Genomic DNA, 15,106 nt, shown 5'->3' with positions numbered 1-15,106 from the left:
CTGGCAGGGGAACAGTAAGTGAAAAGGTCTGGAGGTGGGAATATATTTGGTGTGTTTGTGGAACAGCAAGAAGGTCAGTGTGGCTGAAATTTAGGGAGCAAAAGAGATAGTGATAAGAATTAAGATCAGAGAGGTAGGCAGAGATTAGATCCTATAGTGTCTTCTAAGCCACATCAAGGAATTTAGATTTTACTCCAAGTATCATGAAAAGTATTAGAGAATTTAGAACAAAGGAATGATGCAATACTAATTATTTATATATATATATATATATATACACATATTTTTTTTTTTTTTTTTTTTTTTTTTTGAGATGGAGCCTCTGTCGCCCAGGCTGGAGTGCGCGAACTCGGCTCACTGCAAGCTCTCCCTCCCAGGTTCACGCCAGTCTCCTGTCTCAGCCTCCCGAGTAACTGGGACTACAGGCACCCTCCACACCTGGAAAATTACCCACGCCTGGCTAATTTTCATATTTTTAGTAGAGACAGGGTTTCACCATGTTAGCCAGGATGGTCTCGATCTGACCTCGTGATCTGCCCACCTCGGCCTCCCAAAGTGCTGGGATTACAGGCGTGAGCCACTGCACCTGGCCAATACTAATTATATTTTTAAAGGATCAATCTGGTTTCTGCATGGAGCGTAGATTATAAGTGGGAAAAAGTTGAGGACAGTAGCTAAAGGGTAAAGCGGAGTCAAGGGGGAGATTTTAACTTAACGCAGGAGATGTTATTGAATGAGCCCTTGTTAATGAGAATAAGTCTTCAGTACAATGGGAAGTACTGAAAGGAAAACAATAGTGAGAATATAACCACAGAGTCAAAGTTCCTGAATAATTCAGAGGAGATGTGCTCAAGTACACAAAAGAAGATGTTGACATGAGTTAGGAGCATGGTCCTCCATCTATTCTAACACAAAGGAAGGCTGAGAACATGCAGACAGTGCAAGAAGGTTAAATGAATTGATGTAAGACGATAAAGGAGTAGTATTTTTTAAAATAAAAACTCAGTACCCAGGATAAAATTACAGAGCAAACTTCAGACATTGGTAATATTCTACTAAATCTGGAAAAAAATCATAAAGCTAAAAAGACATGTATTAATGTTATTATTAAAATAAATACATAAGGTATTATGGTAATATATTTACTTCTAAAATATTAGGGGCAAAACTGAAACTGTATTCTTGGTTTGCATTTTTCTTAAGAAAACCAATAGAATGTGAAACCAATTTTTGCTGTGATGTTTAGCGCTGCACCGCTTTACCACCAGGAGGCAAAATCATTCATTGTTTTATTTCTGTGGTGCTTTGCTTCCATCTGTAGTATGGGTACCTTGAAAAGCAAGCTTATTTTTAAACTTTTCTTTTTTCTTTGCAAGGGCAGGAGGTGGATATGACATACTTCAGTGAGTATAGTAGCTTCCATTGTTGAGTCTCTCCTATGTTCAGACAATGTGGTAGACATTTGACATGTGTCATCTCCTAGCCTCACAACCCAGCAAAGATGGGGTGGATTATCCCCATGTTTCAGATGTCAAGACTGAGGATAGGAGGAGGTTAAGTCACTTGTCCAAATTCACACAGGTAGAAATGTTGGAATTTATTTTCAGAGTGAGATGGGTCTTATGGCCAATATCCAGGTAAGGAAGAGTAAACTCCCCTTAAAAGGCAAATACCCTCTCCTTACCGATGCCTCCTTGGTGTTAGTTTCCTCTGACGCTGACTTGGCAACCTTCTGGATGATGGGGGCAATGTTGGTGGGACCGTAAAGTTGGAGCTTAGGAAGACAGCTCTGATAGGCTTCCACAACTCCTTGAATTCCTGAGGTGAAATTGGCAAAGATCAACAGTTCCAGAGTCACTCCAACTATATTTATAGCCAAACACACGCAAAAGTGAAGCATTAAATTTCCCAAATAGTCCTTATCAACATCACATTTATGTTCTTAAGATAAAAAGGAATACCACATTGCTAGTGTTGCTTCCTCTTTCCCCACTGAAATCATTCTCCTCTTTGAAAACTGAAGTCAAAAGCAACCATTTTCACAAAATTTCCCTTATTATCGTACTTTATACATAAGATTTCATTCACTCCTCATAGCATAATGAAATAGATGCTATACCCATTTTATAGGTGAAGAAACATAGGCTTAGAGATGTTCAATGATCTACCCTGGGTCACATAGCAAGCGTGTTCAAGACTCATGATTTAAACCTGGGTCTGCCTGGCTCTAAGGACTGTGTTCTTAGCCACTAGCAAGCCAGCTTCAATGCTGCACTTGTTTCCACACAATCTTGTTGACTCTAGTAGATACTACCCGTGCCCTCTATAAGAGTCAGGAGTTCCCATGACCATCTCTCCACATATTATACTCTTTGTGGGCAGGAATCATGATTTACTTATTTTTTGTATTTCCCCAAAGAGCTTAAGGCAGTAATAAGCAAATGTAATGCTCAGCAAGTGTGTGATGAATGAGCCAAGTGGCTGATATACTCATCTTCTGGGTGCTGAGTACAGATAAGTGATGGTTATCATCACGGACAACCCTTCATTTAAAGGGGGGCTTCCATCCTGAGGCCATATGAGCCCAGGAAATAGAAAAGGATGGGACTCTGCCAGGAGAGGCAGTCCTATCTATGCAGCTTCTCCTAGCACTTGATACATCTTGACTGCACATTTCATGTTATCATTCTGATCCCACAGCAATAATCTCGTTACAAATGATTTTTATTCAAATGGCTCCTCTTGTTGTCTGTGCCTGTGTGTCACTTGCCTTTCCCTATTTCTGCTCATCCTTCTATCTCTTTCTATTCTGAAACAGCACATTGGTCCTGTTATCCACACAATCCCCTCCTGAGATTGCTCTCCATAACCACCATGCACTGCCAAATAGCTCTTGGGTATTTCAGATGAGCAAGTCTGTTCTATTCTGCCCTACATACATGGTCCCAACCTCATTGACAATCCCGCACCCACTTGGCCCTGCCCCAAAGCCTATCACTCTAAAGACAGATGCCAAGTCATTTGGCAGTCTGGTTCTGAAATTAAGCGATGCTGAATAGAAGCTCCTTATCTTTTTTTTGGTTCTTGAGTTTTTGCCTAAGATAAGCAAGTTTGATTTCCTCTTGAAAAGTATCAGGCAGATGAATTCTAAGAGTATAAAACAGGTGAATATCAGGGTTTATATTTCATTCTGCTGTGGGGGAAACCACTCTTATGGTTTCATAATGGGGGTGGTTGGGGATGAGGAAAGTCTAAACCACAGAAAACTGAGGGTGAAGAATACATTAGTGGAAAAAATGGCAGAATGGAGATTGGGTCTTGGAGGTTACTATGTTCAGACTCAATGGTATTGATAACATATTCTTGGCCATTAACTGCTAGATGCCTTACACACTCTACTGGATCTGAATTAATCCTGATTTAGCCTCCTTCCTCCTTGACAAGAAGGAAGAGAGAGATATGGACATTTCTAGTGCAAAAATGTCTTATGATCTTCGTAGCAACATATGTACTTGGCTCTGTTACTTAGAAAACAGAAAAAAATCATTCTAGAACAAAATTTATTATAATCATCATCATGGTTTCAGTATCATTATTTTGTGAAATCATGTTGGAGAATTCTGGCTGGAAACAATGGAACATGAACCAGAACCTTTGAGCAGGCTTTCTCTGGCACAAAGCCATGATGCCGCTTGTTCAAACTCACTGAGGCCATGTCCTTGACTGATATGCCGAAAGTGGGAAATTATTTCCATGTTTCCCCGTCTCCTTATATCGGAACAGAGATGAAGTTGTGAAAAAAAAAAAAACAAAAAACAAAAACACTTGATGAAAACTTGGAAAACAGAAAGAGAGACATTGTATCACTGCCTACCAGGTGAAGTTTCCTTTATTATTATTATTATTTTGGCCGGAGGAATCCCAGACTGGGATCAACATTACTACTGTAAACTCAAGACCTCTTCTGCATCTGTCTTTTCCAGTTCTTCTTTTCCTGCTCTGTTATCATGGCTTTCTCTTGCCTGTGGAGTAGCATGGTTTATGTGGATACAGAAAGCCTGCTTCTCTGCTATGGACAATCGTAACTAATATGCTACACCAGCAGAGAGAAACTAAAATGGGAAAGGTGCTAAGGGAAGGACTGTGACTCTGGTTTTCTTTCACATTGTGCTTTACCTGCACATTCCGGATTGTCTTCATTAAAGTTGATTGCAAAGTCATGAGAGACCTAGACACCAATTAAAATGTAAGAAACAGGAAGAAAGGAGAATTACAACTTTAATCCAGTAAGAAGGCACTGGGGTTTAGAGTTTGCAAACAAATGCCCATTACATTCATTATGTGTTGAGCAGCAGGAACCATTTCAAGCCTTTATACAATCAGTCTGAGATGGAGGGTGAATTCTAAGCTCCCTGTAGAGTTGAGGTGACAGGAAGATTTTCTAGAATCAGATAAATGCTGTCAGGAGGGGAGAATAAGACTTATAAAAAATCCAAGAAAAGATTTCAGAAAGATAACTTCAAATAGCTGCTAGATAGAACTGGCCACAGACTGGAGGCTTAGATTTGGCTGAGCTCCATTTGGACCCAGTGATTAAAACAAAAACAAAAACAAAAAAACTCAATAACCCAAGCTTCTGCTCAGGATGGTGATGGTTATAAAGGCTTCAGCTAAGCAGCTGACACTTAAGAATCATTAACATGATATGTAGAACTACAGGGCAGGAGGATTTTCACATACCTACAGGTAAAACAGACTGCACTCTACTTTTGGAAACATAATAAAGTAATATACTTTGTAATCTTTCAACACAAATTCCTCTACCTGGCAGAACCTATGCACAAGGTCAAATAACATATTGTTTACTTTTTTCTTTCTGAAAACCTGATAAAACAAGATGGATGTTCTGGCGTCTGGACATTTTTATTGAATCATTTGGTATTTTATGGATAATTTCATTTCAAAGGATATTTCCAAGCTCTGACTCTTTTGGGTATCTATAAAATAGGTCACTTAAGATACCTCCTTTCTTAGTGGGAGGTGATTGGTGATGCTCTCGGCGCTTATCTCGTATTCCCTTGCTCTCAGCACTTCCGGGCAAGCCAGTTGACTTCCAGTCATCTTATTTGCTTTGTTTACCTTAAGTTTTTTCCGGGCCTCCAGGGCCTGTCTTGCTTGCCCAAGTGACAGGCTAAAAGTGACCCTTGGGAGTAATCAGTAATTAACAGGAGATGATGTATACACACCCCAGCTCCCTTATCCCCTGGGGTCCATGTGAGCTGTACATTGCCTCCTGGGGTTCTTCAGCAGAGTTAAGCACCAGTTGCCAACAGCGGTAACTGACCTGATGATATACTCTACACTGACTTCCACCTCCCAACCTCTACTGTGGTTTCCTCCGCCTTTCAAATAAACTACTTGCATCCAAATCCTTTTCTCAAGATCTGTTTCTGAGAAAGTGGAAACTAAGACACAGGTGCTTCTGTTTCAGTTTCAATGCATACTCTGAGATTTTGTCCTAAGAAGTAAATTGTGGCAACCTTGTAAACTCTCTGGGGGGCACCTGAGCTACTCAAATCATCAGTGCTTGTCTGAGGAATGGCAGAAATTAGGCATGGAAAAGGGGTATTGAAATATATTTGGGGACCAGAAATGGGGAAATGTGAGAGATGCCCGTTGAGACAGGAAGAACCAGGGGATTTTGCTGACAGGAAGGATGGAGTTAGGGGATCAAAATGTGAGAGATGCCCGTTGAGACAGGAAGAACCAGGGGATTTTGCTGACAGGAAGGATGGAGTTAGGGGATCAAGTGAACAAGAGAACTTCAGAAAAGAGCAAGAAGGGAACCAGAAAGACGTCATTTGTGAGAAAAAGGTATGGTGCATAGCTCTGTCCTCAGCCCTGTTGGGCCATCCTGAGGCTGGGAGAACACCTGGTGGGGATGTGGTGAAAACTCAAGAATCCCTGGGTAGTTGGGCTGATGGCTATTGAGCTATTCAGCAGCTCTATGAAGAAAGTAGGCATTCACCTGTTTACATTCCAGATTTGAAGGGGCCTATATCTCCTCAGCTCCAGCTAATTCTTGTATAGGTCATCTTTTAATCTTAGTGTTGCCAGGCCTTTCAGGTTTTCAAGAGAAGACAGCAATCTGACATTTTATATGCAATTGCTGAATTCGTGTTTTAAAAGTGTGTCAAATATACACATTTGTGGCCTGAATAATGTCTACAGGCCACCAGTCGATAACTCTTGTTCTATATTCTTTCTCTCCACAAGCTCTATTTCTAATAAATGCTTCTAGAATTACATAGCTATGCCCAGCAGGAAGGCCAGTGTGGAATACAAGGCAAAAAAGAAGGACAACAAGTCAGGGAGACACGCCATTCCACCCACTGTTCACTCCAGGAGCAACAGGGAGATTGATTTCCTCTTTCAAAAAGGATACGTAAGAGGAAAGTCCTTTATGTGATGGCTCTAGTGAGGGAGCAAATGTCAGCATCTACCTCCTGACCGGTGGCTCAGACACAGCCAGTAAAAGAGAAATTGAGGATTGGGCAATGTTGTTTGTACTTAGCTCAGACCTCAGAGGCACTGGTAAGGTGGAGGCTGGGGCAGGTACCCTGCTGTCTCTCCAAGGCCCTGCCCACCTAGTGGGCATGAGTTCTCTGTGGAGAATGTCCTACAGGAGCGTCTAGAATATCACGGTAGTGTCTCAGCCTCATCACAGTGCAAATTTATCTACACACAATCTTTGCCTTTTTTCAGTCATGAGAAATCATGAGAAATAAAAACCAAATAGGATTCCAATGTCTTCATAAGAACATTTCAACTTTCCAATTCTGTAAGTAATAATTGTTCTTTCTTCACAACTTCTCTGTGTCTCCCATACAAGACTTGGACTTGGAGACTTGGGATAAGGAAGCTTGTAGACTGCATTGTCATGGACTTTCCCAGCTGGCATTGCCAATATAATTCTATTTCCTAGGGGATATATGAATGGATAGGTTCTGAGCCCCTGGGGATCAACATCCTCAGTGTTTTCTCAGACTCTGACCACATTTATAAGAAACTAAACAATGAAACTCTTCACCTGGACCTCTGAGAAGACCCATCCAAAATACCAGGAGATAGGGTTTCTGTTTGTGAGAAAGTGCAGACTAAGGCACAGGTGCTTGTGTTTCAGTTTCAATGCATACTCTGAGATTTTGTCCTAAGAAGTAAATTGTGGCAACCTTGTAAACTCTCTGGGGGGCACCTGAGCTACTCAAATCATCAGTGCTTGTCTGAGGAATAGGAGAAATTAGGCATGGAAAAGGGGTATTGAAATATATTTAACCCTGGGGAGTTAATCTCACTGATTCTGAAGACCATTTCTGACTCTTTAGGCCTTACTGACATAGTTATGTCAGAGTTAAGAGAGTGAGACTGCTGTGAAGAAAACCCAAGTTATCCTTTGACCACCGCGAAGTGGAAGAAGATCCCATCTCCACTCACTCACCGTGTACTCTGGAGGTATCCTGGCACCAAACCCAAAGGCAGGGAACATTTTGTCACTGAAATCAAAATGAAAAAAAGAAAAAAGAAGAAGTTGCTTCATTTATTCATTTAATGAGGAAGAAAAACATGAACCTGCATTACCAGGTTGCTAGGCCATGTTGCTATGCCAGTGCTGGCTCATGCTTCTTGATTATCTGTGGTGATGGGGGTAGCAATAGCATGGATAATTAAAATCAAGAAATAACCCCTTAAGTTCATTACAGTCATTAGTCTACAACTTCCTCCCTTTTTTTTTTTTTTTTTTAACTAGATTCTGTTCTAAGAAATAAAATGGCCCTACCCTTTCACCAATGGCCTCCACTTCAACTTTCAACTTTGTTTCCTTTGAAAAGTGACCATGAACTAGGTAACTCTTATGGTTGACTGTGTTAGAACCTTTTGTATGTATTAACTTTTAAAATACTTACAGGGAGACATTGTTATTCCCCTTCTGCAGGTGGGGAAATGCCTTGAGAGGTAAAGTGTCTTGCTCAAGATCATGCTGCTAATTAGAGCTAGAGTTCCAATACAGACAAGACTGAATCCAAGTGGATATTAAAAAGCAATGGGGCCAAGTGCAGTGGCTCATTCCTGTAATCCCAGAACTTTGGGAGGCTGAGGTCGGTAGATCACTTGAGGCCAGGAGTTCAAGACCAGTCTGGCCAACATGGAGAAACCCCATCTCTACTAAAAATACAAAAATTAGTCGGGCATGGTGGTGCACTCCTGTAATCCCAGCTACTCGGGAGGCTGAGGCATATGAATTGCTTGAACCCCGAGGCGGAGGTTGCAGTGAGCTGAGATTGCACCATTGCACTTCAGACTGGGTAATAGAGCAAGACTCCATCTCAAAACAAAAGCAAAAAATAAGCAGTGGAAAGCTTGTAAGTTTGGCTAATTTGACAGAGCTTGGTTCCCTCTACATGACTCATTGTACCCACCACCTTATCACATACAAGTGGTGATAAGTTATTTACATGTCTTTTCTTGTTTTTTGAACTCAAAGAGACACTGTCTTTGGTATTAAAATCTTTATATCTCCACTGTCCTCTGCCTCAACTGCCCCCTGCCCCACCATTTATTATAGTATTTGTCATAGAATGTGTGCTCAATAGTTAATGAGTACATAATCCATGAATTTTAATTATTAAAATGTGGCTATGAAAAGAAGGGAGGATTCTTGTGAAAACCTGAGAGAGTCACTTACATATCTTTTGGTTTGAGTTATCTTATGCACACTGGAGTTTCTCTCTTAGTTATTCATTCACATATATTGGATCTTAACTCTAACTTTACTGTACTAAAGTTGATAGGATGAGGAAGAGAATAATTAACATTTATTGATGCATACAATGTACCAGGCCCCTGCTAGATGATGTACTTACTTATTAAATTCTCACACAATCCTGGAAGCTTCACCTACTTATTATTCCCATTTTACAGGTAAATAGAGCCTCAGAAAGGCTAAGTGGCCCATGGTGATTACCAAGGAGAATTGTGTGATTCTAAAGCCCATGTCTTTTCTGTTATACCATTATAATTTAATGATTATGTGATTTTCTACTGGTACTTCCAGTAATCTGACCCCCTGTCTAGACAACAAATAAGACCCTCTTTAATCGAATATTGTACTGTCGGGTGGCTGTCGCCATAGGGTTCTTGGCAAGGACATGTCCTTCTCATGTCATCTACCTTTTATTTCTTCTCTCATTAAGAACTTAACTGAGATTTGTTCTTTGGAACAATTTCTACATTTCTCTGTTCTTGGTATATTCAGTCAATTCAGGTTAGGGCTCACTGTCGTAAACATCTGTAAGGAAAAAGGGATGAGCCCCACCAATCCCAGGCTGACAGAAAAGTCAAAGTAGCAAAGCTATATTCTCCTTTATCACCACCTGACTGATTAAGAGCTCATTACTAGCCAATGATGGTTTTGACAAAACTTTACCAAAACATAGCCAACTGTATCGAATTTGGGATTAGGGGTTGGGAGATACAAGGAAGCTTGAATTCTTTGAAATCAAAATCTAAATTCTCTGGAAAATCACCAACTCCCGCTTCTCCTCACTGTTGAATCAATCCAGGCTTTATGGTGCATTGCATCTAGCAGGTATTGATAAGGTATTAATGTGGGTAAACAGACACTCACAACAGCTTATGAAAGATTAACTATAGATAGGAGAAAATATACTTCTGGTCCTTGGACATACTGAAATACTTTGCCTCAGCAATTCCTCCTTAAACAAAACAAGCATGGGCGGGTGTGAGAAGAGATCTGTGAGGGGGATTTTAGGGTACATTCTAGTTAAGTATGAAATAACGCTTTTCTGGGTGGAGGATGGATCCTGGTCCTTCACACTCGAAGACGACCCAGAAGTCAAAATAGAGAAACTGGGAGTCTCCACACTCTTATTTTCTTTTTTGATGAGTTTAGGAGGGGTAAGCTCTAACATTCCATCCATTTCTAATCCCTATGGTGTTCTAGCGTTAATGATATTCTTTTTATACTTTCTAAGCCACCCTTGGGGATTCAGCGTTTGCTGACCATGATGCATTGTTATGTAATTGAGTTTCAAGAGTAGGAAGATAGGGAAAATGCCTCACCTACAAGGGGAATAATTAATGAGCCAGGAGGGATACATTCTCTGAACTTAGCCACCAGAAAGCCTCTAACTAATAAACACACTGAAGAAAAAGTTTTAAGCCTAAGCACAATGGATTTAAACATCCATTATTTCTGTTTTAAAATAAAACTAGGCAGAGAAGAGTCTTATTATACAAGAAGTAAAAGAAGGCAAGTTGAGCACAAAAGAAAGCATCGGTATACTAGCACTTTAAGAACTCAAGATTGGATCCACTCAGCACCCAGCAAAGGATCATTTAGCAACTGTTGGAAAAATGAATGACAAAGATGGACAATCTGGAAAATTCAGGGCTATATTACCACATGGGTAAAGGCAGTATTTCTTATAACCAGAATAAATATTATAAAATACAATTTAAAAAAAACCCTACATACTTCAATGGTAATGAATAAGTTGTCCTGACCTTCTTAGGGAATGACTATTGTCAAATGACCTCCAGATGGAAGATTTATTTTTAACCACCATTTTCGCCTTTCTGTTAAGGAAGATTTTGAGATAAATCAAAACGTTAATAAACATAAAGAAAAATTACTGTATACATAAGGAAATGAAGCTCAGAGCAATATGGCATCTCAGGGCACGTAGACATTTAACAAAAACTGTTCTCTAAAGCAGAGGTCTTAAAACTGGGGTATCTGGAAATGCAAAGCACTTCTGGGGATATGAGAACATGGCTTTTTTTTTTTTTAAAGGAAAATCAGTATTCAGTTCCTCTACATCCATATGTATTTTTTGCTGAAATTGATCTTCTGGGCATGCCTGTGATGGAGAGACCTATTCTCCATTCATACCTTCGCTTTCACTTCTCCTTCTCTTTTACCTATTCTGAATCTTAACTGTCATAGTCCATTGCTCCAGAGTGTAAAAACTCTGTAGCATCATATACAAGAATAATTCTAAACATGAATGATTCACTAGGAAAAAAAATCCTTTCGCAAGTCAGGTAGTTGCCAAGTTTTGCTTTAAATAAATTTTGGCAAGTGCTGATGTCAGCTGGTAGATCATTGAAGAAAACATTTTGATGATTGGCCATTATGTAATTTTTTTGGTGTATAACTTAAACCGGAAAGAATTGAGTAATACTGCTAGTCAAGTTATTTATTTCCATATACTTATTTATAAGAACAGGTTTTCTTAGTATTTACATTGATAAGAGCAAAAAACTGAGTTAGAATTGATGATCGACTCTCCCATTTTAGTAATAGGTACCACTCATCCACAGGTCTATAAACTAATTGGAAAAACACCCCATTATCTGTTTCAGTAAGAGCTGATTTCCGATAGATTTTTATAGGCAAAAATTATACTGAAATTTCTAGTACATTTATGTTCTTTTGATCAATTATGCACTGGGAATGATTGTAATAAAAACTTAGATTTTAAAAAATACTTTGAATTTTAGAAATTTTTAGAAACTAAAAAATTTTTATATTTTTATTATAGAAATAGACAGTGATCTAACAGAATTTCAAACCAATTTTATTAAGACACATTAGGATAAAATTTGGGGGGAAGATAATGGAAATATAAGTTGATGAAAAGGAAGAAACAATTACAATTCTCAACTCACATTGAAGAACTTGCTCATTTTTAACAAAATGGATAACAGTAGATATCAAATAGTTATGGTATTTAGATTCTATTTCACACAGTCACAAGAGTTATGTAAGAGTTTTATTATAAAATGTCCAAATTTACAATACATTAGAATTTTCATTCTTTGTCACTATATAAACTCATGATGAAAAATGTGAGATTTCAGTGAAAAAATATGACAGCTATACATTTTAATATGTTTTTTAAAAAGTACATGAGCAAAAATATTTTAAAGATCATTGGTCCAAAATGAACTTTAGAACTGACACTATAGTTCTGTCTCCCTTTGTGTTCAGATCATTTTTAAAACATAAATCTAGGGTATTAAAGATAATAGTCTCTGCCATTTATTGAGTATTTATAACAGGTAGAATCTGTGTTAGCTAGCTGCTTTATATCTAATCCTTATAACTGCTCTGCAAGGGAAGTGAGATACATCCTCAATTTACAATGAAGAAAACCAAGGCCCATAGAATGCACATCTTATGGCAACAGAAGTAGCAGAGCTGGGGTTTGAACCTAGGTCTACCTGTCACCAGTTCCCCATGCTCTCTCTATCATCCCTGTTGACTCTGTCCTCATAGAAGGCTTGTCTGGTCTAATGATTCAGAAAAAGGAGAACAAATCCACCCACATTCTAGTAACAACAAAGCTGAAGGCCAATCCAGAAATTATCATCCCCAGGACTCCCTCCTTGACCACCACTCTTCACACAAAGGATAGAGTTAGCCCTTCCCTCTTTTATACAGTTCCCATCCTGACACAGGGCAACAACTCCCCGGCCATGCTGGGCTGTAATTTATTCACACGTGTTTCTCCCCCATGAGACTGTGGGCTACTTGGGGGAAAATTGTGCTTCATTAATTTTTCTGTCTTTACAGCTCCCCATGAGGCATTTGGGGCTTAAGTAGATGCTGCACAGGACCTCAGCCATTGCGTCTGAGCCAGCTCTCATGATTTAGCACTGGGTCTCAACCCTGGATACCTAGCAGGATAAAGAATTCTAATTTCCAGGATGCACACCAGACAATTAAATCAGAGATTCTGGGGTGGGGTGCAGGCACCGTCACATTTTAAGTCTTTTCAAATGGCCTCAATGTACAGCCAAGGCTGAGAACCACTGACTGATGGAGCGTGGAAAAGGTAGCACTGTGATTTGAACTGTCTTCTTATCACTAAGCAACTGCTCTACACTTGCAAATACCTGTCAGAATTGGTTTCAGTTCTAACTTTGTCTTCTCATACCACAACTAGCACACCATGGAGAAACCATGCCTTGGTTTCTGATATCTGTATCATTCTGGGGTAGACACTTCTGTAAAATGGCAATCCATATTTCCAAGAAATGTACATATTCAGTTTCTGTACTGTCTTGAAAGCAGATAGACTATGCTTTTCATTAGAGAACATTTCAGGTTTTCAGAGACCCATATCCCTGCTGGCCTCAAGGAAAAGATGTCACCTTGGCTTTGAGCAGACAAGGGAGACCAGGATACAGGAGCTGGAGAAGTGCTCCAACTTGAGCTTGTGTGGGCCTGTGTGTGTGTGTGTGCACATACACGCATGTGCGTTTTTGTGTGTGTGTACAGTAGTTGTGCTGGGGTGGGTGGTCAAAGGCAGAGGAAATGAGCAGCATCATCTCCTTCAGAGGCTGAAGGACAGATAGGGCAGGCAGGCTTGAGGACGAGCTGTCTGTGGGAAGCTTTCCTTCAAGGCCATCCTGAGAAGAGTTTTATGCATCTCTCAAGCTGTTCTACCTCATGGATCACCTCATAATGACCTGGTAGCAATGACTGTACAAGGCAAAAAGAAAACTCTCAGCTGCCAGGGGCTGGGAGGAATTTCTAAGGCTCATGGGGATTAGAAACCTCTGTGTCACTGCAGGAGGGGGAACAATGCTTTCTGTCAGTTTTTATTCAAGTGTTTCTTTTTGAGCACCAACCACACTGACTTTGATGTGAGAATAAATTAATTCCAGAGCCCCGACTTGAAATTTCCTGACTCTGCCTGTCTATTGTCTATCCACCCACACAAAAGAGGAACAGCGGAACCTTGTCAGTTTTCAAGTGAGCAGCTTGCAATACACATTCTTCTAGGGAGTTTTCTTAAAGGAGCATTGGAGTTTTTCAATCTTCCTTTTTCTTCCTTAAGTATTTGCCCATTTTAATGTTGAGCTGTTTTCTTTATATGGAAAAAAGAATCGCTCCACTGAACTGTAGAAACTTGATTTTCTTGGTCAGTTGGGGATGGTAACTTCAATCTTACTCTATTAAAATTTTTAAAACAATCATTTATGATGATTCTTCATGTAACTCCTAAGGTTTCATATCTTATTTTTATATTGAATCTGCATTTTTGAGGGAAGAAAACATGCCCCCCAGACTTTGTCTGGCTCACAAAGGGATAAAAGCTTTGCAAGGTATACATGCCACTCTGACTATAGTCACTGCATTTTGCATGTGAGGCAATCAGGAAATGGAGACGTTCAGCACCTTCTTCCAGATCATCCACTAAATCTGCTGCGCAACTACAATAAGGGTTCTGAGGCTTAGTATCTTAATTTCTGGAAAATCCATCAGTCTTCTCTATGTAATTTATTATTAGACTGCCTTCTTCCCTGCAGATTCAGAGTTAACTTTTTAATTAAGCATCTACTGTTTGACATTTGTGTTAAGTGCATTTACCTACTTTATCTTTTGCAAGCATTTCAAGATTGAAAAGTTGAGAATCCTGAAGATACTCTCCCCCTTCTTGTCTCTCAACATGTGCACACATTATTATACTAGATTACTAATGTGTGTGTGTGCATCTGTGTGTGTGATATAAAGAAGGAAGAAAATTCTTGTTTTTGTGTCTTGGGGATGTTTGGAGAAGTTTCCAATGTGATGGGTGCAATTAGCCAGTCTTTTCTGTCCCTGGTGGAAATCTTCATCTGACATAAACCTCTCTAGGAACCCCCTGTCCCATCGCCTGCATTGGGGCTTGAAGAAATCAGTGTTGAAATTCAAGTTATCTTCATAGTCAATACCTCAAGATTAAGCATAAGAGGTGTTTTTCCAAAAAGATAATTTAAAATAACTATTGACTTATTTCCTGGATGTACAGGAGAGGAAGTGTCAGCAAGGGCCTGAGTGTTTAAAGCTCTTTGATTTTACTGGGCCTGTTCATTCATTCCCCTGCTGCCTTTGTACTACATTTGAGTCACTGGTGATGACCAAGCTGAATCCAGAGACACAGGCAGGCAGGAGACTGACTGCACCTTTCCCATTACCCTGTCCTATTAGTTTCTCTGTACATTCTAGTCATTAGAATGTGTCATTTCCTATGGT

General features: G+C 39.7%; 1 protein-coding gene across 3 annotated transcripts in view; it reads right to left on the bottom strand.

Annotated features, from left to right (window-relative positions):
• Positions 1 to 15,106, bottom strand: part of CPNE4 (copine 4) — a 513,456-nt gene that overhangs the window by 21,099 nt on the left and 477,251 nt on the right. For all 3 annotated transcript variants that reach the window (XM_025377527.1, XM_025377525.1, XM_025377526.1), the window contains 3 exons: positions 7,499 to 7,553; positions 4,177 to 4,228; positions 1,685 to 1,818 (listed from right to left, as the gene is read on the bottom strand). In XM_025377527.1, the coding sequence (XP_025233312.1) occupies positions 1,685 to 1,818; positions 4,177 to 4,228; positions 7,499 to 7,553 (241 nt within the window). The remainder of the gene's footprint in view (positions 1 to 1,684; positions 1,819 to 4,176; positions 4,229 to 7,498; positions 7,554 to 15,106) is intronic.

Source organism: Theropithecus gelada, chromosome 2, assembly GCF_003255815.1.
Source record: "Theropithecus gelada isolate Dixy chromosome 2, Tgel_1.0, whole genome shotgun sequence".
In the NCBI taxonomy this organism is placed as follows: domain Eukaryota; kingdom Metazoa; phylum Chordata; class Mammalia; order Primates; family Cercopithecidae; genus Theropithecus; species Theropithecus gelada.
Note: the sequence above shows the minus strand (reverse complement) of the source record. Positions and strands in the feature narration are given on the sequence as shown.